Here is a 24,261-nt window from a genome sequence, read left to right as displayed (position 1 = left end):
TGCAGTGGACATTTTACTGTTTTTAATGCTCTCGCTTCATCTCATCTGTTATAACGTCACTCTCCACTGTGGCTGGTTCACCAACAACAGTACAAGCAAGAGCGGCCCTGCACACGCTGGTTGTACCACACACTTTGTGCGCTGCTTCCATCTGACAACAGAGCTCGCTCCAGGCAGACAGACGGTCAGTCCCTAGAGTGGAGTGAACAGCAAACTCTGCTCGACCATAAAACCAGCTTAAGACAGCACTGATGTTTTAAAGCACAAGCTCAACCTTGACGTCCATATTGGCCTTATACGGCTCCAGTAGGGGGCGTACTTCTTCAGCCAGGAACGTTTTCACCTGAAGAGGAGCAGGAACAAGAAAACAAACTATCATCAAGGGGGGCAACAAACACAGCTGCAGTAATAGGGGAGCTGCAGCTTGGCTGAAAACATTCATCTGTTGTCAGACTGAACAAAAATAAGGCTGTTCATGCTGTACCTGCTGTGGAGCACGCCCAATAAAGGTCTTGGGGTCCAGCAAAGCATCCAGCTGCCCTAGAATGGGTGCAAAGTAGGGGTCTCGCTGGATTCTGGCCAGCAGGTCATTGTCTCCACCTTCCTGTTTGACCACAGCTGCTGCCTCTTGGGAGAGAACACGGATTTTCTCGTGGCACTCCTGAAGGAGACACAGGAAAAAACAGAAACATTAAGGTGGAGCTGACTTTAACAGCCATGTTGTTGGGTCTCCATGTCAGGTCTGGTTATTGGTAATCAGCTTCTTCATTTAAATGGTCAAAACACTGGTTACTAGTCAGTAAGATGAGCTCACTTCAGTCATCTGTTTTTCTGGTTACCACTGGCATTTTCTGCCCAGTAAACCATCTCTCCTGATCAAGCAAAAATGCATTCATCCAGTTATGTTCAAAACTATTATTAATGTGTCCATTCTGACTCACAGAGGAGAATTCCTCACAGGGCATTTTCTCCTACCTGTCTGTTGCCTCCTTCCTTCACTATCGCCATAATAATGTTCTCTGTGGCCATGAAGGGCAGCTCATTGCGGATGTGTCTCTCAATGACTTTGGGGTAGACCACAAGACCCTCTGTGATGTTCTGCAGCGTGCTGAGGATGATGTCTGCTGTCAGGAAGGAGTCGGGCGGGGAGATCCTCCTGCACAGGAGCAAGGCAGAGAAGAGAGGAAAGAAACCATCAGTAATCACAAGTAACAGCTTTTTACTCAACCACTGAATCCTGGGTAACAATGTGCAATGCATTGTAGGATGTGTAGTTCTTTAACCATTAAACGCAATTATGTACATAGTCTTTTACTCTTGCTTTTTTCCCCCCCCCTCAGTTCCCCCCCACCGTTTTCCCTTTATGGCCACAATTCCTCTCTTAGCTGTTTGGCTTTGTTCAAGGCCTCAAACTCTCGGATTTCCTGAAGTGTCAGTGGGAAAAATGAAGGAGAAATTCCCTTTTAAAAACAGTCTCCTTACAAAAAAAAAAAAAAAAAAAAAAAAAAAAAAAAAAAAAAAAAACCCCACCCACAAAAATAAAAATAATAACGTAGCGCACAGCGTGATGTGACAAAAGGCACATACCTTTGACGTTGCGTGACAAACTCTGTATTCCTCGTCCACACGTAAACGCAAAAAATGGGTTTTAAAAAAAAAAAATCTCCGTTTTCGGTGATTCCAAACGCCGTTTACGTGTGGACGGAACAGCTGAGTTTTCAAAAATACCTGTGTAGGTGTGGATGTAGCATAAAAGAGTTAGTAGTTTATTTCCTTACTACCTCTAATTTTTTTACTTGTATTTGCTTAACTGTTTACTAAATGTTTGAGGTGTGAAATAAACTGCAATGGAGCAAAATATGGGTGTGTGTGGTTGGAGGATGAGTGCGTGCGGGGGAGGGGCATGCACATTTTTCTTGTCAAACAAAGGGGGGGCCTAGCAAAAAAAGTCTGGGAACCACTGCTTTAATAAACAGGCAGCCTTAAAGTATGAAATATTCATATATTAAAACATATTTGTCTGTTGTCTCAGTGGCTGATAGTGCCCCACAGACCTCAGTCTGAGCTTGAAGCCATTTATCATTTTTAAGTTGTTTAATGTGTAGGTGTTCACAATAAACCGATTAAATGAAAGCCAGGGAACTTCAGTAGCACAAAAAAGTGGCCATTCTTTGTGCCCATATGGATCAGTGCCTCTTATTACCATTATTTCCTTAAGCTGGCTAGTTAAGTATCAGGCTAATGTTTAAAGCTTTCACTTGAGTGAAGAAACTCACATTACTGCTACTGCCCAGTAATGTTAGCTAAGTTTACAGCATATTTCATAAATCACAATGCCATAACTAACTACTGTAATACCTCAGAGGAGAACATTGACATACCAAATTCACAGCAGTGTACGTGTGTCTGTGTTGGCTGACCTGTTGGCACTGTCATCCAGTGTCCTCTCCAGCCACTGGACTGAGGCAGTCTGCAGGGGGTCGGCCATCAACGCAATCAGATGTCGGGCCAAGCTACAGCAGCGTTCTGCACGCATGGGGTTCCTCTTGTAGGGCATAGCACTGGAACCTGGAAGAGGAGCAGGCAAAGCTTTAGGCTGAGGCACAGTTTAACAGGTAAAAAGTGCTTTTGAATGAGCGAACGTACCAATCTGCTCCTTCTCAAAAGGTTCCTCGATCTCTTTTAGGTTGGCCAGCAGGCCAATGTCTGTGCAGATCTACAGCAGACGACAGTATAAAGTTTAGACTCTGCTAGATCAGCTTTTTGAAAATCCTGAGCTCAAGACCCAAGTTTCTTTAACCACCACTAAATGTAGACATTTCCTCACCTTGTGCACAGAAGCTCCCAAACTAGCGAGCGTGGACAGGCAGTCTATGTCCACTTTGCGACTGTACGTCTGTCCAGTCACCAGGTAGGCTCTGGATAAGAATGGAACAAATGAGTTATAGCCTGTGTTTCAAACTGTTCCTGCTTGGACCATATTTTTAATCTCTCTCTCTCTCTCTACATTGGAGACAGGAGTTTGATACTCACTTCTTAAAGCCAGCCATCTCGGTCACCATCTTGTCAAGCTCTTCCACCTGGGGGCACAAAAGGAAAACTGACATTAATAAGTCATCACAATACGGTGCTGTGGGACTTCAGAAATCACCCATGTGGTTCTTATGGTTGTTTATACCTTGTCATGGTCCCCTTGAAAGAGCTGCAGGAAGCTGGCCTGGGTGCCTGTGGTCCCCTTGACTCCATGGAAACGAAGATCATCGCGGGCTCGCTCCAGGTTCCTCACATCCATCACCAAATCCTGCAGCCACAGACACGCTCGCTTCCCCACTGTGGTCAACTGGGCAGGCCTGTACAGAGAGCAGGAGAGGGGCACAGTGGGTGTGTTTGACATCAAAGTTAGACAGCTCCATCAGTCTGATGAAGGCCTATGAAAACACTGCAGCCGCAGTCGGACTCACTGGAAGTGTGTAAAGCCGAGCGTGGGGAGGTCGGCGTATTCCTCTGCAAAGTTTGCCAGCCGGTCGATGACTCTGGCCAGCTGCAGGAAAAACAAGCCTTTAATGATGCAAATCAGGGTGTCAAACTTATTTTACATCGTGGGCTACAAACAGCCAGCTTTCTTCTTTAGCTCCCAGAAGCAGTGAAGTTGCATAATAAATGTGACCAATATGTTGCAATGCCTGTCCTGTAATCTTTAAATATAATTTTTCATGAATTCAATTTAATGAAAATGTCCTGTTAGGTTTTTTTTAATGGGCTCACTGTAAAAACAAAAAACCTAGCCGAAAAGCTTGTTTGATATTAATTTGCACTGTTTTCATAGAATTTCTAGACAAACAGGTGAGTCTCACCTTAGGCAAGAGGATGTGGAAGCCATCACGCAATGCAATGAGATCCTGAAGAACAGAAACGACAAACATGAGAAGCTTTAAAGAGTCAAAACTCATCACTGCTGGGTTTATTTATGCAATAGTCATACTTACAGTATTGTCTCCCACATAGCATGACATAGCTCCGAGGTGGATGATGGGAGCAGCTGTGGGGCAGCAGTGTGCAAAGGTGTGGACGTGCACCATGAGATCGTGCCTCAGCTTTCGCTCTTCTTCAGCCGCCATGGCAAAGTCAATGTCCTCTGCATGGCTCTCCATCTCTGCAATCTGAGCATCAGTGATGGGCAGACCCAGAGCCTGAGGAGGAGAACATTGAACACAGAGACATGATGACAAACAGGAAGAGTTCCTACAAGCAACTCGTAAAGTTTAGAGCTGGCAAAACAAAAGTGCTTGTAGTTACAGAATGAATTCTGAACCATTTCCTGCAGGGTTTCATTCATTTTCAGAGTTTACTTATAAGCTTTTTATGTGGAGCTTTTTTACTCTTGATAATACAGTTCTTTACTTTTAAGATATTCATTTATCAACAGTTACAAATGCAAATATGTTTTTATATAAATACATGTTTTATTATAAATACACATATTTGCAGTATTGGCTCTTCTGTTGATGAAAAGGATGTTTGGGTAAAAGTCAGTGACTTGCATTGCTAAGCTGATAGCAAACAGCCTGCTGTTTATTAGTCAGTCTGTCAGCGTGTCTTTTCTCCAGTTTTGATCATCATGTGCTGTCCTCGTGAGAAGGCACAGGCGCTCAATATGCTGATTAGACTGGACTGTATTCTGTTGGGACACCGTAGTCACGTGATTCCTACAGCACTACAGATTGGTTCCAGATAATAAAGTACCTCGCTCCAGTCAAAGGGGTCATAGGTCAGACTGGTCAAATAAAACCTCAGTAGAGAAGAGAGCACAAACACAACAGCATCTAGCCAGAGTTACTGTTACTAATTTTCCCACTTGAAGAGCTTTTCGTTCACAGTAACATTCGCTGTCGAGAGAGCAGCAGCTGTTCAAATGATTCAGAACATGTACGCATGCGTGTCGAAGCTCACGTGGCTCTGCGATGGGAAAATACGAACTGCAGATTTTCAATTTTAGAATCTCATAATAATGTTGACGGGTATTTTTGAAAACAGAGATTTTCCATTTTAAAAAGTAATCCCGTCCACACGTAAACCCAAAAATGAAGGGAAACGCTGCTAGGAACATGCCAAAGCAACAGTTGGCGATAGAAATGTTGGCCAATCAGAAGTCTAGAAGCCTCGGCGGGAAATAGTAAACAAAGATGGGGCATAGAAGCAGAACCGAGTCCTATGTGTAGAGGGACAGTAACTGTATATGTAAGCATTTAGACACTGCAGAGAGTACAATTAACAGTAACATGATTGTATTAATTCATTTCACCGAAACAATAACGTGGCGCACACCTTTGACGCTGGGTTTTGTCGGTTTTCCTCGTCCACACGCAAATAAAATCTCAGTTTTCAATGACCGAAAAAGCCGTTTTCGTGTGGACGAAAGGTGCAAACGCATAGAAAAATCTCAGTTTTCAAAAATACGCGGGTACGTGTGGACGTAGCCAAATGTTCATTTAAAATATGACCTATGACTTCCAGACAAAGACACTGATTACTGTATGGTAGCAGTCTGCTCAGTCAGCACCGGATAGCATCCACACGACTCGTAAGACCTCCTTATAACTATGTTTAGAGCAGAAAACTTGATAAAGGTCGCGGACTTCTTTCATAAGCTTGTATCAGCAGATCATTATATCAAACTTTCTCAGCTTTGGCGAGAAAAATCCACAGCTTCCTCCAGGTGGTGAACTTCTTTTTGTCGCTGAAATTGTAGCTCATTTCTTTGCTGGCGTATCTGGACACCAGAGGTGAGCGATACCTATTCATCTCTTCGGCTCCAGCCATGGTTGCTAGAAAAGTGAACACTGTGCGGCTACGGACCGGCGGGTAGCGACAGGATCTTAAGTAGTGATGTGCGGATCGATCCTGAAATAGCGATTCCTCCAAATTTATACAGCCGTATTTCGCACATGACTATGAAAGGCGGAAGAGGAAGTAGTTCCTTTAAGTGTAGACATTCCGAATGTTATAGTTTCTTTCCACTGTGTTCCTGTTAATGATAAACTACAAATTTACTGTAAATTACTAAAATATCAATATTTTAATGTGAGAATTGATTCTAGAACATAAATGATTGGTATCGGACGAATCGATATTTCAGGATTGATCCGCACATCACTAGTGCGCACTCACAACAATGGTAACTCTAGTGTTAAGGGTAAGATCTCACATTTGTTTAAATTCAGATTTAACCCTGAAGCTTTTGAGAAAGTTTCAATAATCTGCAGAATTTTGGGGATTTCATTCAGGTTATTGAGAAAAATGGTTGTATCATCGGCTAACTGGCTGATGGAGAGCTCTTTACCCAGGATAGATATCTTACCAAACTCAGCATTTTTAATCAGTATGGAAAGCATTTCTGTTGCTGCAATATACAGCAATGGCGAGATTGGACATCCTTGTTTTATTCCTTTGCAGATCCTAAATCTTTGTGAGGTGCCACGTGGAAGACACACTGAACTGTTAGTATCTCTATACAGTAATTTGATTACATTAATGAAGTTACTTCCAAAACCGAACAAATCTAGGGCTTGAAACATAAATCCATGCTCTATCATGTCGAAGGCTTTGTAAAAATCTAAAAATAGAACAAAACCTTGGTTTTCAATTAGGTAGTTGTAGTCAATCAAGTCCAAAATAAGGCGGATATTATTATGGATTGAGCGGCCTTTTATAAATCCAGACTGAGTGTCAGAAATAATTTGAGTTATGCCTGATTTTAACCTGTTTGCAAAAATATGTGTTAGAAGTTTATAATCATTATTTAATAGAGTAATTGGTCTTAAATTATCAGATAGTCAGATCTTTCCCAGGTTTTGTGTGTGAGAGAACCATTTTCTAATATTTCTGTAAGCATTCCAAACACAAGGGTTCTAATATGAACCCAAAAATGTTTGTAAAAGTTACTGGTCAAACCATCACAACCTGGTGCTTTATCTTTGGGTAAAGCACTTAAGGCTTTATCTAACTCTTCAATGGTAATTTTGCCCTCACAGGTCTTTTTAAAATTTTCATCAATTTTAGGAATCAGGGGTTTGATAGATTGAAAAAATGCCTCAGCCAATGGTCTAGAGCAGTGGTTCCCAAACTTTTTTGCTGGGCCCCCCTTGTTTTACAAGAAAAATGTTCGCCCCCCCTCGCGCACACGCGCACGCACAAACACATCCTCCAACCACACACACCCATATTTTGCTCCATTGCGGTTTATTTCACACCTCAAACATTTAGTAAACAATTAAGCAAATACAAGTAATCTGCAATAAATCACAGGTAGTAAGAAAATAAACTACTAACTCTTTTATGCTACGTCCACACCTACACGGGTATTTTTGAAAAGGCAGCTGTTTCGTCCACACGGAAACGACGTTTCGAATCACCGAGAACGGAGATTTTTTAAAACTCCTTTTTTGCGTTTAGGTGTGGACGAGGAATACAGAGTTTGTCACGCAACGTCAAAGCAGATAGAGACGAAATACTGTTAATCTGACTATCTTCAGGTTTTACACGCTTACATACTGTCTCTCCATTTAGAAAGGCAGAGGCATCACGGTGTGATTATTTTACATGTAATTGTTTTTTTTTTTCCCTGTGTAATAATGTTCAACATTGCTATCAATACATTTTTCAACAAATGCCTCTCTGTGCAAAATGGGTTCAAAAACATAAACAACTGTTGGATGCTGTTTGTCCGTGATTTGAACCGGGGGAACAAATCGTGGCAGGATCAGCCTGATGTTATTTGTATCCCACTGTAACTTCACTGTATAAAGAGCTAACATCTCAAAAATGTCAGGAGTAGTTAGTCATTACAACAAGTGTGTGTGAACTAAAAAAAAAATCAAGAATGTGGGATACTGTTTGTCCGTGATTTGAACAGCCCAGCGCGTGCTCCCGATGCAGGGAAAACCAATTCTGCAGGGGAGACCAAAGGGAAGATATGCTTCACCATATTTTCTAGTCTTTGGCTTAGAATGAAGTTGGTTTGGAAACATATTCAGCTATGCTTCATCTCCTGCTTTGCGTTTGTGGAGGCGCCTCGTGCTAGCAGTGTCCTAGCGTTTTTTGTTTGCCCTTTTCATGCCGCGCCCCCCCTGCAATGGCTCTGCGCCCCCCCTAGGGGGCGGGCCCCACACTTTGGGAAGGTCTGGTCTAGAGTATGAAGAGGAGTACAAATTACTGTAAAAGGTAAAGATTTCTTTAGATACTAATTGAGGGTGAGTGCATAGCCGACTATCAATTGATAGACTATTTTTGGCGTTTCTCTCGTCTTATCTTTTCTAATCTACAGAAATATGCTGGACTTTTTTCGCCATCCTCGATCCACTTGGCTCGGGATCTCAGATATACTCCTTTAGCCTTTTTAGTATAAATATCGTCTAAAGAAGACTGTAGAATACTTCTACGTTGTTTGTCATTATCATTAAAAAAGGGTTTCGAGCAGATGTGATTAAGTTCTCTGATAACTTAAGTTTCTTTTTGCTTATTCTGATGAGCTATTATTTTACTGTGTTTAATTGAGATTTGACGTACTTGAAACTTAAAGAATTCCCACTTTTCTGTGTAAGAACTTGTGTTTTCATTAGTTGAAATAAGTTCTAGTTGTCAAAGTATTTCGTTACTAAAATTTTCATTGGTAAGCAGGGATGAATTGAACTTCCAGTAACCTTTATTATGAGAGTTTTTAATTGAATTTTCGAATTTTCAGTGTATTGTTGTATAGGGTATACACGGGGTTCCTTATGATTTTTTCTTATTACTATTTTAATAAAATGCAACTCTGGAACTGCTGAGTGTTTCCTGACTTATACACCATTTCTTTTTACTGTGTGCTAACAGTCTATTAAGACCAGGGGACTTGATAGGGCTATTTAAAGGTCGCAGAATTTACTTCAGAATATTTGCAAAATGTGCCACTCAAAGTGTTCCCCATGTCAGTGTGAGTAATGCTGGTCTCATGGCCCGTCTGTGTAAACTTCACCAAAGATAAAAACAAAAACACACAGTGGCTGCAGTGGACATTTTACTGTTTTTAATGCTCTCGCTTCATCTCATCTGTTATAACTTCTCTCCACCGCGGCTGGTTGACCAACAACAGTACAAGCAAGAGTGGCCCACACGCTGGTTGTACCACACACTTTGTGCGCTGCTTCCATCTGACAACAGAGCTCGCTCCAGGCAGACAGACGGTCAGTCCCTAGAGTGGAGTGGACAGCAAACTCTGCTCGACCATAAAACCAGCTTAAGACATCACTGATGTTTTAAAGCACAAGCTCAACCTTGACGTCCATATTGGCCTTATACGGCTCCAGTAGGGGGCGTACTTCTTCAGCCAGGAACGTTTTCACCTGAAGAGGAGCAGGAACAAGAAAACAAACTATCATCAAGGGGGGCAACAAACACAGCTGCAGTAATAGGGGAGCTGCAGCTTGGCTGAAAACATTCATCTGTTGTCAGACTGAACAAAAATAAGGCTGTTCATGCTGTACCTGCTGTGGAGCACGCCAAATAAAGGTCTTGGGGTCCAGCAAAGCATCCAGCTGCCCTAGAATGGGTGCAAAGTAGGGGTCTCGCTGGATTCTGGCCAGCAGGTCATTGTCTCCACCTTCCTGTTTGACCACAGCTGCTGCCTCTTGGGAGAGAACACGGATTTTCTCGTGGCACTCCTGAAGGAGACACAGGAAAAAACAGAAACATTAAGGTGGAGCTGACTTTAACAGCCATGTTGTTGGGTCGCCAAGTCAGGTCTGGTTATTGGTAATCAGCTTCTTCATTTAAATGGTCAAAACACTGGTTACTAGTCAGTAAGATGAGCTCACTTCAGTCATCTGTTTTTCTGGTTACCACTGGCATTTTCTGCCCAGTAAACCATCTCTCCTGATCAAGCAAAAATGCATTCATCCAGTTATGTTCAAAACTTTTATTAATGTGTCCATTCTGACACAGAGGAGAATTCCTCACAGGGCATTTTCTCCTACCTGTCTGTTGCCTCCTGCCTTCACTATCGCCATAATATTGTTCTCTGTGGCCATGAAGGGCAGCTTGTGGCAGATGTCTCTCTCAATGACTTTGGGGTAGACCACAAGACCCTCTGTGATGTTCTGCAGCGTGCTGAGGACGATGTCTGCTGTCAGGAAGGACTTGGGCAGGGAGATCCTCCTGCACAGGAGCAAGGCAGAGAAGAGAGGAAAGAAACCATCAGTAATCACAAGTAACAGCTTTTTACTCAACCACTGAATCCTGGGTAACAATGTGCAATGCATTGTAGGATGTGTAGTTCTTTAGCCATTAAACGCAATTATGTACATAGTCTTTTACTCTTGATTTCTTTTTTCCCCCTCAGTTTTCCCTTTATGGCCACAATTCCTCTCTTAGCTGTTTGGCTTTGTTCAAGGCCTCAAACTCTCATGGATTTCCTGAAGTGTCAGTGGGAAAAATGAAGGAGAAATCCACTTAAAAAAACAGTGGGCAGTCACTGTGGCACTCCACTTGGGCTACTCACTCCTAATTGCAGGGTTCATATGCATTTTTCAGGGTCAAATTCAAGCAATTTTTAAGCACTTTCTAGGTCCATTTTCAAGCGTTTCCAGTACATTACCAAAAAAATAAATAAATAAATAAAAATGCATGTTTCACTTAGCACCACCTTAGGAAGACCATGTAATAACTAGAAAGTGAATTTTCTGAAGAAACTGCAGTGTGAATGCTTGAATCTTAATGCACTGAAATGAATTGCTGAAGTTAAAAATGTTGAATGAGATTAAAAACAAGAAAGCTGAACTGCTAAAAGCTGACATCCACAGAGAAGTTGGAAAAGAGCTGAAAATGTTTAAAATGTAAATTAGATAAACCTAAGAAATGAGAAAAGACTATTTAGAGTCAGAAAACATCTGAATGAATATTAAAAGTTCCTATTCTTTGAATCACTGAATGACTAAAATGTGATCCCTCCACTTGAATCCACACAGTTTACAAGGTTTACATCTCTGAGCTTTGAAAGACACTGTGTTGGACAGAGAACAACATTGTCTACGTTTTGAGGGTAAAATGGTGGCTGTAGAGCAAACACAGCAGCAGTTTAAAGAGAAGAGTTTAAGATGCACCTTGGCACAGTGAGACAGAGCTCATTAGGTAGGCAGGTGCGAGCCTGGTTGCTATAGGGACTGCACCCAATGGCTCCATACACACGCACACAGACATGCACCTCTCTTTTGCTGCTTAAAATGAACAGAAAAGTCAGGCCCAAATGAATTGTTCCGAAATTAAAAGTACAAGTCGTATTGACAAAATTCTTTCACCGTGAGCGGCAGCAATGTCTAGTCTACTGAATTCTCAGTTTTCATGCCTGTGGAGTTTATTATATGGACGTGGTGACAGTGTAAAGACGGCCTGTACTTCTGGTTTTCAGACAAACCTTCTGAGCCTTTTTAACATTAGAGTCTATGGACTTTGAGGGAGGAGGCTGTGCATTGGTGACATTTATGAAAGAACCATAACACCTATTACAATAACACATTGGGTGAAAGAGGACAGCGATGGCCACGTTTTGAGGGTAAAATTATACCTGTAGAGCAAACGCTGTGGACACAGCAGCAGTTTTAAAAAAAGATTTTAAGATGAATTTTTTGCTCCTCACTCTAGCAGTTGAGCTGTCTCACTCTAGCGCCAACATCCCGTCCCATACACACCCATTATAAACTCTGAAACGGGTGAAAAAACATCATGAATCTTAAACTGGAACTGAAGTCAAAGTATAATAGATATTGAAAAGATAAATACAAGTTGAATAGTTCAATGTCTTGGCTTCGTTTTAAAGTTTGAATGGTGGCTCTATGTCAACGTATGTGGAAGTAGTAGAATTTGAAGGGTCTCCCCATTGAAATACATGGGAAATTTGTTGAAAAAAGTTAAAATTAAAAATATAAATGTTTAAAAAAAAAAAAAAAAAAAAAAAAAAAGAATAGAAGCAGTCATGTCCAAAAGAAGTGCAAATGTAAACAAATCGACTTGTTAGAGATATTCATTTCCACTTTAAGAAAAAACAAAAAACACCCCCCCACCAAACACCACAATAATACAGAGCAAGGCCAAATTAATAGGTCTTCATCAGATATTGAGAAGGCACGCGCACGCGCACACACACACACACACACACGCACACACGGGAGGAGATCGCGTTTAATCGGTTAACACGAGGAGGGATAAGACAATATAAATGCTGACATGAGTAGTGTCCACAGAAACCTGAATTTCAGACCATTTTCTAAAACCACCAAACAAAGCGAAGACACCAAACCGTTAAAAGAGCAGTTACCTCACCATGAATCTGTGGACAGGTAATATCCATATATTGATATATGATTTTCTGGAGTTGAATGTGAACCAAAGCATATTTTCAAAGGTGTTAAATGCTTTAAAATACTTTAATTAGGTGTGAGATATTAAAAAAAAAAAATCATTTTTTTCTATGTTTGAGTCACAGTAACTTATAACATAGTATCATCTGCAGTAATATTTACACCTCTGATGACATCTCACAAGTGTTAGCTTTATTTTGATAGCAAGATTGCATACACAGAGTTTGTAACTGTAGAGAAATACTCCATTTATTTTAGTCATTTCATTTTCAAGCAGAAAGCTCAGAAAACCCCTGGAGGCCTAACAGGTTAAAGTTAATTCCCAATAAAACTAACTGTAAGTTGTTTAACTACATTGTTGTCTGTATTATTGTTAAAGTCCTAAATGATTATCTTTAAAGTGTTTGTGCTAATAACTAGAGATGGACCGATCCGATATTACGTATCGGTCCGATACTGACCTAAATTACTGGATCGGATATCGGAGAAAAATTAAAAAAAAAATGTAATCCGATCCATTAAATATCACGAAAGCACCTCACAAAACTTGCAACACGCCGTAACTCACCTCAGAACGTTAGCAGTCGGAGCAGTATGCATCACGTGATAGAGCGGCTGTGGCATGCGGGACCTGTGGTGGTCTGGATAGCATTTGGAGCTTCGCTAGCAACCCGGCATTTCATCTCAGACAAAGTTATCCCCGAGAGAAGTACAGCAAGTGTGTAAGTCCATCTCTGAATGTTTGTAAAGCATTCCTGCCTTAAGCTTAACAAGCGACTGCCTCTTCTTGCTGCTATCATGAAACTGCTTAATGATCAGCTGATCGGCTTTTCTGTCGTGACTCCGTCTCTCTTCTTTGTTTTTGGCCCACTTTGCACCAGAAAGAGGAAACCAGCGGCTGAACAACAGCAGCACGTTTAAGCTTGATAAGCTGTTAGAATTTAATATTACTTTCTACACCAGGATCCTTTTCTACGCAGCTGACGCTTGTAACTGTGCAGGGGCGGATCTAGCAAAGTTTAGCCAGGGGGGCCGATAGGGCATGAACAGGGAAAAGGGGGCACAAAGACATACTTTTCTTTCTTATTCTCATTTAAAATGTCTCGCTGTTATTAAATAATTATCTGAATCTTACACCCAAGTTTTAATCTGATGTAAAATGTATCGAAGTCCATTACTGTATATAGTGACTATTAAGTCTAATATACCCTAGTAAGCTATAGTACATTTTCCTTTGGGAAGGTACCATCTGTGCAGTCTGCAATTTTGGTGAAGAAAGATGTTGAATCTATTTAATATTTCTTGAAAAATAATTGATTTCTGTGCATTTTTTTTTTTCACACTGCATCAAATTAAGGTTGATTACGTCGATTAAGCATCATGAGGTGGAGGGTGAGGGGTGGTTCCCTATTTTTTATTTATTTATTTTTGTTGTTGCTGGGAGTTGGAACCCTATTAGTTAGGTTGCTTAATATTTACGCTAAGTACTCTTTAAAATACCAGAATAGGGAGGATGGTGTAGGTTTAAGTTTATCAGATTGATCAGTATTGCTGAACTATGAAATATTTGTTTGCATACAGGTATAACAGAATAGCTTTAGTGTAGTTGTTGTTTTAAACTTGAGTATGAACTTATACAAAATGCAGCAAGATATTTAAAAAAAAAAAAACACAGTTTTGTTGATTAAAAAACACTATATCGGATTCATATCGGTATCGGCAGATATCCAAATTTATGATATCGTATCGGACATAAAGTGGTATCGTGCCATCTCTACTAATAACATCATGCACAGTAAGACAGTCATGGAGAACAGCACTGACTGGGAGACGCTTTGAACATAATGAATTGTTCATCTCCCTTTAATAAACAGGCAGCCATAAAGTATGAAATATTCATATATTAACACATATTTGTCTGTTGTCTCAGTGGCTGATAGTGCCCCACAGACCTCAGTCTGAGCTTGAAGCCATTTATCATTTTTAAGTTGTTTAATGTGTAGGTGTTCATAATAAACCGATTAAATGAAAGCCAGGGAACTTCAGTAGCACAAAAAAGTGGCCATTCTTTGTGCCCATATGGATCAGTGCCTCTTATTACCATTATTTCCTTAAGCTGGCTAGTTAAGTATCAGGCTAATGTTTAAAGCTTTCACTTGAGTGAAGAAACTCACATTACTGCTACTGCCAAGTAATGTTAGCTAAGTTTACAGCATATTTCATAAATCACAATGCCATAACTACCTACTGTAATAGCACTGCCATACTGCATTACACTCAGTGCATTTCAATTATTTCTCCAGAAAATTTGATAGCCAGCAAAATAATAATAATAGTTTTAAAAAGTAGCATGTGTCATGTACACATTCTCGAAAATTATTTACTAGGACTCTCCTGTTATGTGTCTCAAGAGCGCAAACTCCGCCATTGTCGTTTTCCATCAAACACTCATTAAAACACCAACATGTTAGTGCACTCATCCCCGACTGTGCGGGGCGGAGTCACACATTAGAAACTGACTGACATGCAGAGGTGCACGGCAGCCCAGGCGGAGAAATGTTGCTTTTACACTTTGCAACTCATTTCATTTCTCTATCAGAGTTATTTGTGGTGAGTGAAATACAGTTTCAAGAACGTTTAAGCTCCACATCTGAAGTTAAAGCACTTTTCAAACCTTGAAAAGACAATATTAAAATTCAAGCATTTTCAAGGATTTCAAGCACCCGTACAAACCCTGTAATTGGGAATCATTGTTCACTACTATTTATTGTACACGTCTACACTGATGTAATATCTACTTCACAGAGGAGAACTGCATCATACCAAATTCACAGCAGTGTAAGTGTGTCTTTGTGGGCTGACCTGTTGGCGCTGTCATCCAGTGTCCTCTCCAGCCACTGGACTGAGGCAGTCTGCAGGGGGTTGGCCATCAATGCAATCAGATGTCGGGCCAAGCTACAGCAGCATTCTGCACGCATGAGGTTCCTCTTGTAGGGCATAGCACTGGAACCTGGAAGAGGAGCGGGCAAAGCTTTAGGCTGAGGCACAGTTTAACAGGTGAAAAGTGCTTTTGAATGAGCGAACGTACCAATCTCTTTTAGGTTGGCCAGCAGGCAGATGTCTGTGCAGATCTACAGCAGATGACAGCAAAAAGTTTAGACTCAGGTAGGGCTGCACGATTTTGCATAAAATGATAATCACGATTTTTTTGGCTTGGAATTGAGATCACGATTCTCTCACGATTTTCTTTTCCAGTATAAATATTTATTGCACTTATTAACTGCACATCAACTTCATAACAGTTGAGACTGAACATAAAAACAATAAATAAACAAAACAACAAATGTCTCACGTTTTGTTGTTGCTGCAAACTGTTGTACTGCTTGAAATTCAGTCTCCACTGTTGCTTGACGCTGCGTGTACAGAGCAGGTAGTGCAACAATAGAAAAATAGTTGCGGGACGGCACTGTGTAGAGTTTGTCTAGGGTGTTGATCATTTTCCTAAATCCCTCGTTTTGCACAGTGTTGATGGGAGCCATATCTTTGGTCAGGTGATAAGTGATAGCCTCCGTAATTTCTTTGTGCCTGCGGGAGTTCGATGTGTATAGGGAAGCACTGTATAAGGTTCTCGCTATTGATGTTTGGGTGGTTGACTGGGACGGATTTTCTCCTGTCACTTTCTCGTCATCCCTGACGTGCACTCCGTTGTTTTTTCCCCTGCTAATTTTAGCATCACATGGCACAGCTTCTGTATCATGTGGTATAAGGCTCCGCCCTTGTCATTTGTTGACCAGGAAGAGTGAGCGCTTGTTTTCATGCAGATTATGTCCCGGATCAAAATGCAGTACAATCGTCGTCGTCTTTTTTTTTTTTCCCTTTTTAAATCGTTGTCATTTGGAAATGAGATCGCACATAAGTATGAATCAAGATTGCGATTTTCTAACGATTAATCGTGCAGCCCTAGACTCAGTTACATCAGCTTTTTGAAAATCTTGAGCTCAAGACCCAAGTTTCTTTAACCACCACTAAATGGAGACATTTCCTCACCTTGTGCACAGAAGCTCCCAAACTAGCGAGGATGGACAGGCAGTCTATGTCCACTTTGCGACTGTACGTCTGTCCAGTCACCAGGTAGGCTCTGGATAAGAATGGAACAAATGAGTTATAGCCTGTGTTTCAAACTGTTCCTGCTTGGACCATGTTATAAAAAAATATATGTCAGTCAACATTGGAGACAGGAGTTTGATACTCACTTTTTAAAGCCAGCCATCTCTGTCACCATCTTGTCAAGCTCTTCCACCTGGGGGCACAAAAGGAAAACTGACATTAATAAGTCATCACAATACGGTGCTGTGGGACTTCAGAAATCACCCATGTGGTTCTTATGGTTGTTTATACCTTGTCATGGTCCCCTTGAAAGAGCTGCAGGAAGCTGGCCTGGGTGCCTGTGGTCCCCTTGACTCCACGGAAACGAAGATCATCGCGGGCTCGCTCCAGGTTCCTCACATTCATCACCAAATCCTGCAGCCACAGACACGCTCGCTTCCCCACTGTGGTCAACTGGGCAGGCCTGTACAGAGAGCAGGAGAGGGGCACAGTGGGTGTGTTTGACATCAAAGTTAGACAGCTCCATCAGTCTGATGAAGGCCTATGAAAACACTGCAGCTGCAGTCGGACTCACTGGAAGTGTGTAAAGCCGAGCGTGGGGAGGTCGGCGTATTCCTCTGCAAAGTTTGCCAGCCGGTCGATGACTCTGGCCAGCTGCAGGAAAAACAAGCCTTTAATGATGCAAATCAGGGTGTCAAACTTATTTTACATCGTGGGCTACAAACAGCCAGCTTTGATCTTTAGCTCCCAGAAGCAGTGAAGATGCATAATAAATGTAACCAACATGTTGCAATGCCTGTCCTGTAATCTTTAAATATAATTTTTCATGAATTCAATTCTATGAACACGTCCTGGGTTGTTGTTTGTTTTTTTTAATGGACTCACTGTAAAAACCAAAAAACTAGCCGACAAGCTTGTTTGATATTAATATATTCATTTGCACTGTTTTCATAGAATTTCTGGACAAACAGGTGAGTCTCACCTTAGGCAAGAGGATGTTGAAGCCATCACGCAATGCAATGAGATCCTGAAGAACAGAAACGACAAACATGAGAAGCTTTAAAGAGTCAAAACTCATCACTGCTGGGTTTATTTATGCAATAGTCCTACTTACAGTATTGTCTCCCACATAGCATGACGTAGCTCCGAGGTGGATGATGGGAGCAGCTGTGGGGCAGCAGTGTGCGAAGGTGTGGACGTGCGCCATGACATCGTGCCTCAGCTTTCGCTCTTCTTCAGCCGCCATGGCAAAGTCAATGTCCTCTGCATGGCTCTCCATCTCTGCAATCTGAGCATCAGTGATGGGCAGACCCAGAGCCTGAGGAGGAGAACATTGAACACAGAGACATGATGACAAACAGGAAGAGTTCCTACAAGCAACTCGTAAAGTTTAGAGCTGGCAAAACAAAAGTGCTTGTAGTTACAGAATGAATTCTGAACCATTTCCTGCAGGGTTTCATTCATTTTCACAGTTTACTTATAAGCTTTTTATGTGGAGCTTTTTTACTCTTGATAATACAGTTCTTTACTTTTAAGATATTTATCAACAGTTACAAATGCAAATACGTTTTTATATAAATACATGTTTTATTATAAATACACATTTGCAGCATTGGCTCTTCTGTTGATGAAAAGGATGTTTGGGTAAAAGTCACAGTGACTTGCATTGCTAAGCTGATAAAAAAACAGCCTGCTGTTTATTAGTCATTAGTCTGTCTGTCAGCGTGTCTTTTCTCCAGTTTTGATCATCATGTGCTGTCCTCGTGAGAAGGCACAGGCGCTCAATATGCTGATTAGACTGGACTGTATTCTGTTGGGACACCGTAGTCACGTGATTCCTACAGCACTACAGATTTGTTCCAGATAATCAAGTACCTCTCTCTAGAGAAAGGGGTCATAGGTCAAACTGATCAAATAAAACCTCAGTAGAGAAGAGAGCACAAACACAACAGCATCTAGCCAGAGTTACTGTTACTAATTTTCCCACTTGAAGAGCTTTTCGTTCACAGTAACATTCGCTGTCGAGAGAGCAGCAGCTGTTCAAATGATTCAGAACATGTACGCATGCCTGTCGAAGCTCACGTGGCTCTGCGATGGGAAAATACGAACTGCAGATTTTCAATTTTAGAATCTCATAATAATGTTGACGGGTATTTTTGAAAACAGAGATTTTCCGTTTTAAAAAGTAATCCCGTCCACACATAAACCCAAAAATGAAGGGAAACGCTGCTAGGAACATGCCAAAGCAACAGTTGGCGATAGAAATGTTGGCCAATCAGAAGTCTAGAAGCCTCGGCGGGAAATAGTAAACAAAGATGGGGCATAGAAGCAGAACCGAGTCCTATGTGTAGAGGGACAGTAACTGTATATGTAAGCATTTAGACACTGCAGAGAGTACAATTAACAGTATTGTAGAAATTCATTTCACCGAAACAATAACGTGGCGCACAGTGTGACGTCAAAAATGGCGCACACTTTGATGCTGCGTTTTCTCCCGTTTTTCCTTCATCCACACCTAAATGCAAAAACTGAGAGTTTTCGAAAATATCCACCCTGGCAGGCGTTTTAAAAAAAAAAAAAAAAAAAACACCATCTCCGTTTTCGGTGACCGAAAACGCCGTTTACGTGTGGACAAAAAGGTGCAAACGCATAGAAAAACCTGCATTTTCAAAAATACCCGGGTACGTGTGGACGTAGCCAAATGTTCATTTAAAATATGACCTATGACTTCCAGACAAAGACGGTAACAGTCTGCTCAGTCAGCACCGGGTAGCATGCGCACGACTCTTAAGACCTCCTCATAACTATGTTTAGAGCAGGAAACTTGATAGGGCTCTGTAAAGGTCGCGGACTTCTTTCATAAGCTTGTATCAGCAGATCATTATATCAAACCTTTTCCGCTTTGGCGAGGAAAATCCACAGCTTCCTCCAGGTGATGAACTTCTTTTTGTCGCTGAAGTTGTAGTTCATTTCTTCGCTGGCGTAGCTGGACAGCTCTCCGGCTCCGGCCATGGTTGCTAGAAAAGTGAACACTGCGGGGTAGCGACAGGATCTTAAGTAGTGATGTGCGGATCGATCCTGAAATATCGATTCCTCCGATACCAATCATTTATGTTCTAGAATCAATTCTCACATTAAAATATCGATATTTTAGTAATTTACAGTAAATTTGTAGTTTATCATTAACAGGAACACAGTGGAAAGAAACTATAACATTCGGATTGTCTACATTCAAAGGAACTACTTTCTCTTCCGCCTTTCATAGTCATGTGCGAAATACGGCTGTATAAATGCACATCACTAGCGCGCACTCACAACAATGGTAAATCTAGTGTTAAAGGTAAGATCTCCCATTTGTTTAATTTCAGATTTAATCCCAGGGGCGATTCTAGGATCAGAGCTTTGGGGGTGCTGAGCACCCAGAGAGCTGCCCATCCAGGCAAGGTAAACTTTACTCGTCATGATGAGACTTCTTCCCTGTCTCTGTTAGTCCCTGCATCCTTAAATGTCTCCCGTTCTCCCGAGTTCCCTCTGACTGTCTCCTTGGTGCATTTAAACCCCTGTTCCTCCCTGTCCTCATCGTCTGTTGTCTTCATCTCCGTTATCAGTCATCATAATTTTACCCTCTCTGTGCAAGTCTGCAAATTTCTTTATTAAATCATAAGATTCTTAAATTCATCAAGTCTCTCTGTGCCTGGGTCCTCGTCACAAAACATGGCATCACTGTTTTGTACATTTTAACACAATTTAATCCCCACATTTGGGAAAGAAAAGCAAAACACTTTTTTGAAAAGTCTGTAACAAAACCATCAAATCTGATAAAGGTTATTTAAATGCTGCTAAAGACTACTACTGCAAAAGAAGAATGGATTGGAATTTTTAAAAAATACATATCCTAACCTTAATTATTGCGGGAGAATAATGAATGATGCTCATAGTGAGTAAAAAGTAAACAGAGTGCATTTTTTGGACAGAGATTCACTTTTAAAGTGAATGTATAATATAATGCAGATACATAAAAAATACACTCCAAAAATAGAAGAGTCCTTGAAATGTACAAAATATTATTAAAAGATTAGAAAAATTGAGACACCTTGGCCTCTGGTACAATGTATACAATGTATGAAAAGATCTTTACTGCAGATACTACTATGGCTCTCCAGATTTTTTTCTTTTATTTTAACCTATGTCGCCTCACCTTGAGGTTGGCAAATCTGTCTATCACATTTTGGTGGTCAAGTCTCTCAAGCATCTCTTTCTCAACTGACATCACAGCCATGTGCTGGAGTCTGCTTTGACCCATGGTCCTTCTCAGCCAGGTATGGAGCTGACTCAAGACACTAAATGACCTCTCACAGCTACAGCTGCTAACTGGTTTTGTTAGGGCAACCTGAATAACAGTTTTCAGTGTGGGGAAGATCTGATTATCCAGAAGATTGTACAATGTTAGCATATCTGGAATGGCACCAGCCTCACTCTTGAGCTTCAAAAGGTTTTTGGCAACCGTGACTTCCTCTGACTGAAGCTCAATATGGTAATGCAGAGCCAGGGCTGACAACCCAGTTTGTTTTGCAGATTCTGTATAGCAGCTTTAATATAGGGAGAACACAACTTCCAGATTGCATGAGTAAAATTAGTTGTTGTTTTTTTTCTTTGCCAGTTTAACAGTTTCTGTTTTGCCTGTTAGTACTCCCTGTCTGTTTTCTTACCTGCTTTTTCCTGACCTTGTACATTCCCCTCTTTCCTCTCTCTTTCTTTGGACTGACAATCATACACAAATAGATTGTATTCAATTGGATTAGAAAATACTATTAAGATCACTAATAAAAAAGTCCTCTCTCAGTGTACTTTCAACCAAAAGGCAAATAACCAAACCACATGTACATCTAATAAAGGATATAAATATTGAATCAACATTATCCTTTATTCACGAATCATTTGATCTTACACTTTTACCTAAATGTGGCTCGTTTTTTTGAAAAAACTTCCTCATATCCATTATGAACCTGGGTGTCTCTCTGTACACACACACACACACACACACACACACACACACACACACACACACACACACACACACACACAACAGGAGTTATAAGGTTAATGGGCATCCAGCCAGTTAGCAGTTAGTACCTTGGGTTCAATATCGGCACGTACACATAGGACAAATTAACCAGTTTCTCTCATTCCATTTCAAACAGGACAGTGGTAACAACAGCAGGCTACAGACAGTGTTAAGTTTCAGACTTTAAATAGGCTGTATACATTTCAATGGGAGCAACAGGACGGTCAAATGTCGCTGATTTCACTACAGAGCAGGACGGATTGTAGGGTAGCAAACATAGTCGTTTTCAACACAGCAGGTTACCTGGGTGTAATGTTTTTCAGCTAAAAAGAAACATGGCCTGACTCCTACCTAACTATATAAAGAGTAACTGAAGGTTAAATGCAGTTAATATGTCCTGTGTTAAGGCAGGTGCTTCCACCTCCGCTTCGCTGCGTCTCAGCCACCATCTCTCTGGCAGCAACGGTGCTAGAGCCAGAGCAGGGGAGAGCCGAGCTGGAACAAACCATTTTGGGAGGGAGGAGGGGTTATCTAAACTTTTGTTGTTAAAATGTTGCATCTCAATTATGTACTGTATGCTTTTTATAATTTTAGTAGTGTGTCCCACAAACAGCAAATATTGTCAAAAAAAGTAAGAAATCTTTGGGGGTGCTTTGATTCCCAAATCCAAATCCTTTACCCAGGATAGATATCTTACCAAACTCAGCATTTTTAATCAGTATGGAAAGCATTTCTGTTGCTGCAATAAACAGCAATGGCGAGATTGGACATATTTATGATTGATGGCCTCAGCCTAGACCTTTTGACCCTACCAGAAATACTCCGGAAGTGTCTAGTCGTTTTCAGATGTGTGTAATATGTTCCATAAGCATGAGGGGAGGGGTATGGTTCCTGGGGGGATCAGAGAGGGAGGGGTTCCTGAGGCATGGGGGTGACGCAGCAGATTTCTGTTGAGTCAGTGCTGTATAGAGAGACAGAGCAGCAGTTAGTTTTCCACAGACAGCAGTCAGAATTCTGTTTCATTATTATGACAATGTGATCTTTTTTTCCACAGTAAATAACTATTTCTTTTTTCAATAGCGGCTTTATTTTGCTTTCTTATATTACAGACCCAATAAAAACCTTTAAGATTATCTGACTAGTAACGGATTGCATTCATATAGCGCTTGGTGGAGGCAGGCTACATCCTTGTATGTGTACAAAAAAGAAGCGCCGCGCACATTGTCACGGACCCGGCTCTGGAGGACTCGGGGGTCCGTGAGCAGTTTTGACTGTTGTTTTTGTTGTTATTAGTATTATTATTATTTGGTGATGTGTGTGTTTTTCTGCACAATGCTGTGTTAGTCTGTGTCCCTGTATAGGCAGGGTGTGGGTGTGTACGTGTGTATGTCTGCGGGTGTGGCTGGAGGATGGAGCACAGCCACCTGCAGGCCTGATGGGTGTGGCCCTGCGGGAGGACTGGCCACACCTGAAGTTCCTGCCACACCTGTTGGTGATCAGGCTCGTCGGGGGAGCTACTTAGGAGAGTGTTGGAGCTCCCACCGGTGCGGGATCATTGAGTTATCGTACCAAGTTAGTGTGTCAGCATATGTCAGTGCTGTATACCCGCCGAGGGTTAGTGTTGACGGCTGCTTCTACGGTTTCCCTGCAGGAGGAAGAATGGTCCAGAAGCACGCACGGGGTGTGCGGAAACACAACAGCGGGGAGCACGAGCACAGACGGAAGCACGCACACGGGGTTCGAGGGAGCAACGGGGAGTTATTGTGTTTACAGCTTTTCACTGTAAATAAAGAGCACTGTTTGCATCGCAGATTCTGCGTTTTGGGTCCTCCTTTCCCCACATCCCCACCGTCTGCCAGCCAGACCGTGACACACATATTCAGAAATTGGCCCCGAGTAATTTTATTAAAACACCCTCGGATGAGGTAATTTTGGTTTTGTGTGTTTTTACAATAGCGGATTTATTTTGCTTTCTTATATTACAGACGCAATAAAAAACCTTTAAGATTATCCGACTAATAACGGATTGCATTTATATAGCGCTTGGTGGAGGCAAGCTACATCCTTGTATGTGTTTAAAAAAAAAAAAAAAATCCCTTAGTGAAAAGAGCACCGCGCACATATTCAGAACTCGGTCCTACTTAAACCATTAAAACACCCCGATGAGGTATTTTGGTTTTGTGCAGCCACTCCTTCTCAGACCAAAGTAAAGAGTTTTTCTTCAGTTTTTGAGCTACTTTTCCAACAGGTTTTCTCAGTAGCAGAAAACTGTCGACAGACAGAAACTCTAAAAGAAAACGGTCTTGTACATCGAGGAGGAGTCAACAACCCCTCTAATCGTTATTAGTATCTTTTTCTTTTCTTTTTTTTTCTGCCTGTCCCGTTTGGTTCTTTTGCCATCAGAATTATTGTCTAAAGGCAAAGAAAGATGCCCAACGGATTTACTTTACCAAATTGACCATCCTAGCCTTGCTGTAATGGTGTATTTGTTTCACCTTTTATTGTTTATTTTATTTATTTTTCATTTTCACTTGCTAGATACCGGACAGACTTGAATGAGGAAAAGAAAAGGGAGAAAGGAAGAGGGGGGGAAACAGCGGAGAAGAGGGACAGGGATAAAGGGCAAAAAAACAAAAACCAACTAAATAAGCAGACAACAAAAATACATATATCAATCACCTGGATCACCTGTTGAGAAAG

At 41.3% G+C, this 24,261-nt stretch overlaps 1 protein-coding gene and 1 long non-coding RNA gene across 3 annotated transcripts; one reads left to right on the top strand and one right to left on the bottom strand.

Moving 5' to 3' along the window:
* LOC120717787 (adenylosuccinate lyase-like) lies at nt 1-19,571 on the bottom strand. 2 transcript variants are annotated; one of them, XM_040006024.1, is made up of 14 exons: nt 19,491-19,571; nt 5,677-5,805; nt 3,987-4,190; nt 3,855-3,899; nt 3,462-3,541; nt 3,179-3,350; nt 3,034-3,080; nt 2,828-2,918; nt 2,647-2,716; nt 2,421-2,568; nt 976-1,156; nt 485-661; nt 270-343; nt 1-38 (listed from the first exon to the last, which is right to left on the bottom strand). In XM_040006024.1, the coding sequence occupies exons 1-14, from the start codon at nt 19,506-19,508 to the stop codon at nt 23-25; spliced, it is 1,452 nt and encodes a 483-aa protein (XP_039861958.1). In that variant the 5' UTR covers nt 19,509-19,571; the 3' UTR covers nt 1-22. The 2 variants fall into 2 exon arrangements, with proteins under 2 accessions (XP_039861958.1, XP_039861959.1); XM_040006025.1 differs by having other exon boundaries at nt 1-343; nt 19,491-19,570.
* Nucleotides 19,572-23,058: 3,487 nt separating this feature from the next.
* Nucleotides 23,059-23,371, top strand: LOC120717789. The gene is made up of 2 exons (XR_005692276.1): nt 23,059-23,133; nt 23,213-23,371. It is a non-coding gene; the product is annotated as an uncharacterized LOC120717789 (long non-coding RNA).
* Nucleotides 23,372-24,261: the final 890 nt, after the last annotated feature.

This window comes from Simochromis diagramma, unplaced genomic scaffold (assembly GCF_900408965.1).
Source record: "Simochromis diagramma unplaced genomic scaffold, fSimDia1.1 OVJJ01000510.1, whole genome shotgun sequence".
NCBI classification, from domain to species: Eukaryota; Metazoa; Chordata; class Actinopteri; order Cichliformes; family Cichlidae; genus Simochromis; species Simochromis diagramma.
This window is presented reverse-complemented; position numbering and strand designations above follow the sequence as displayed.

Bases quoted from the DNA above. Each gene is read 5' to 3' on its own strand.
- LOC120717787 (XM_040006024.1), bottom strand. The intron at 2,717-2,827 runs GTGAGGAAATGT...CGTCTGCTGTAG, and splicing joins TGGGAGCTTCTGTGCACAAG to ATCTGCACAGACATTGGCCT. The intron at 344-484 runs GTACAGCATGAA...GCTCCTCTTCAG, and splicing joins TTGGGCGTGCTCCACAGCAG to GTGAAAACGTTCCTGGCTGA.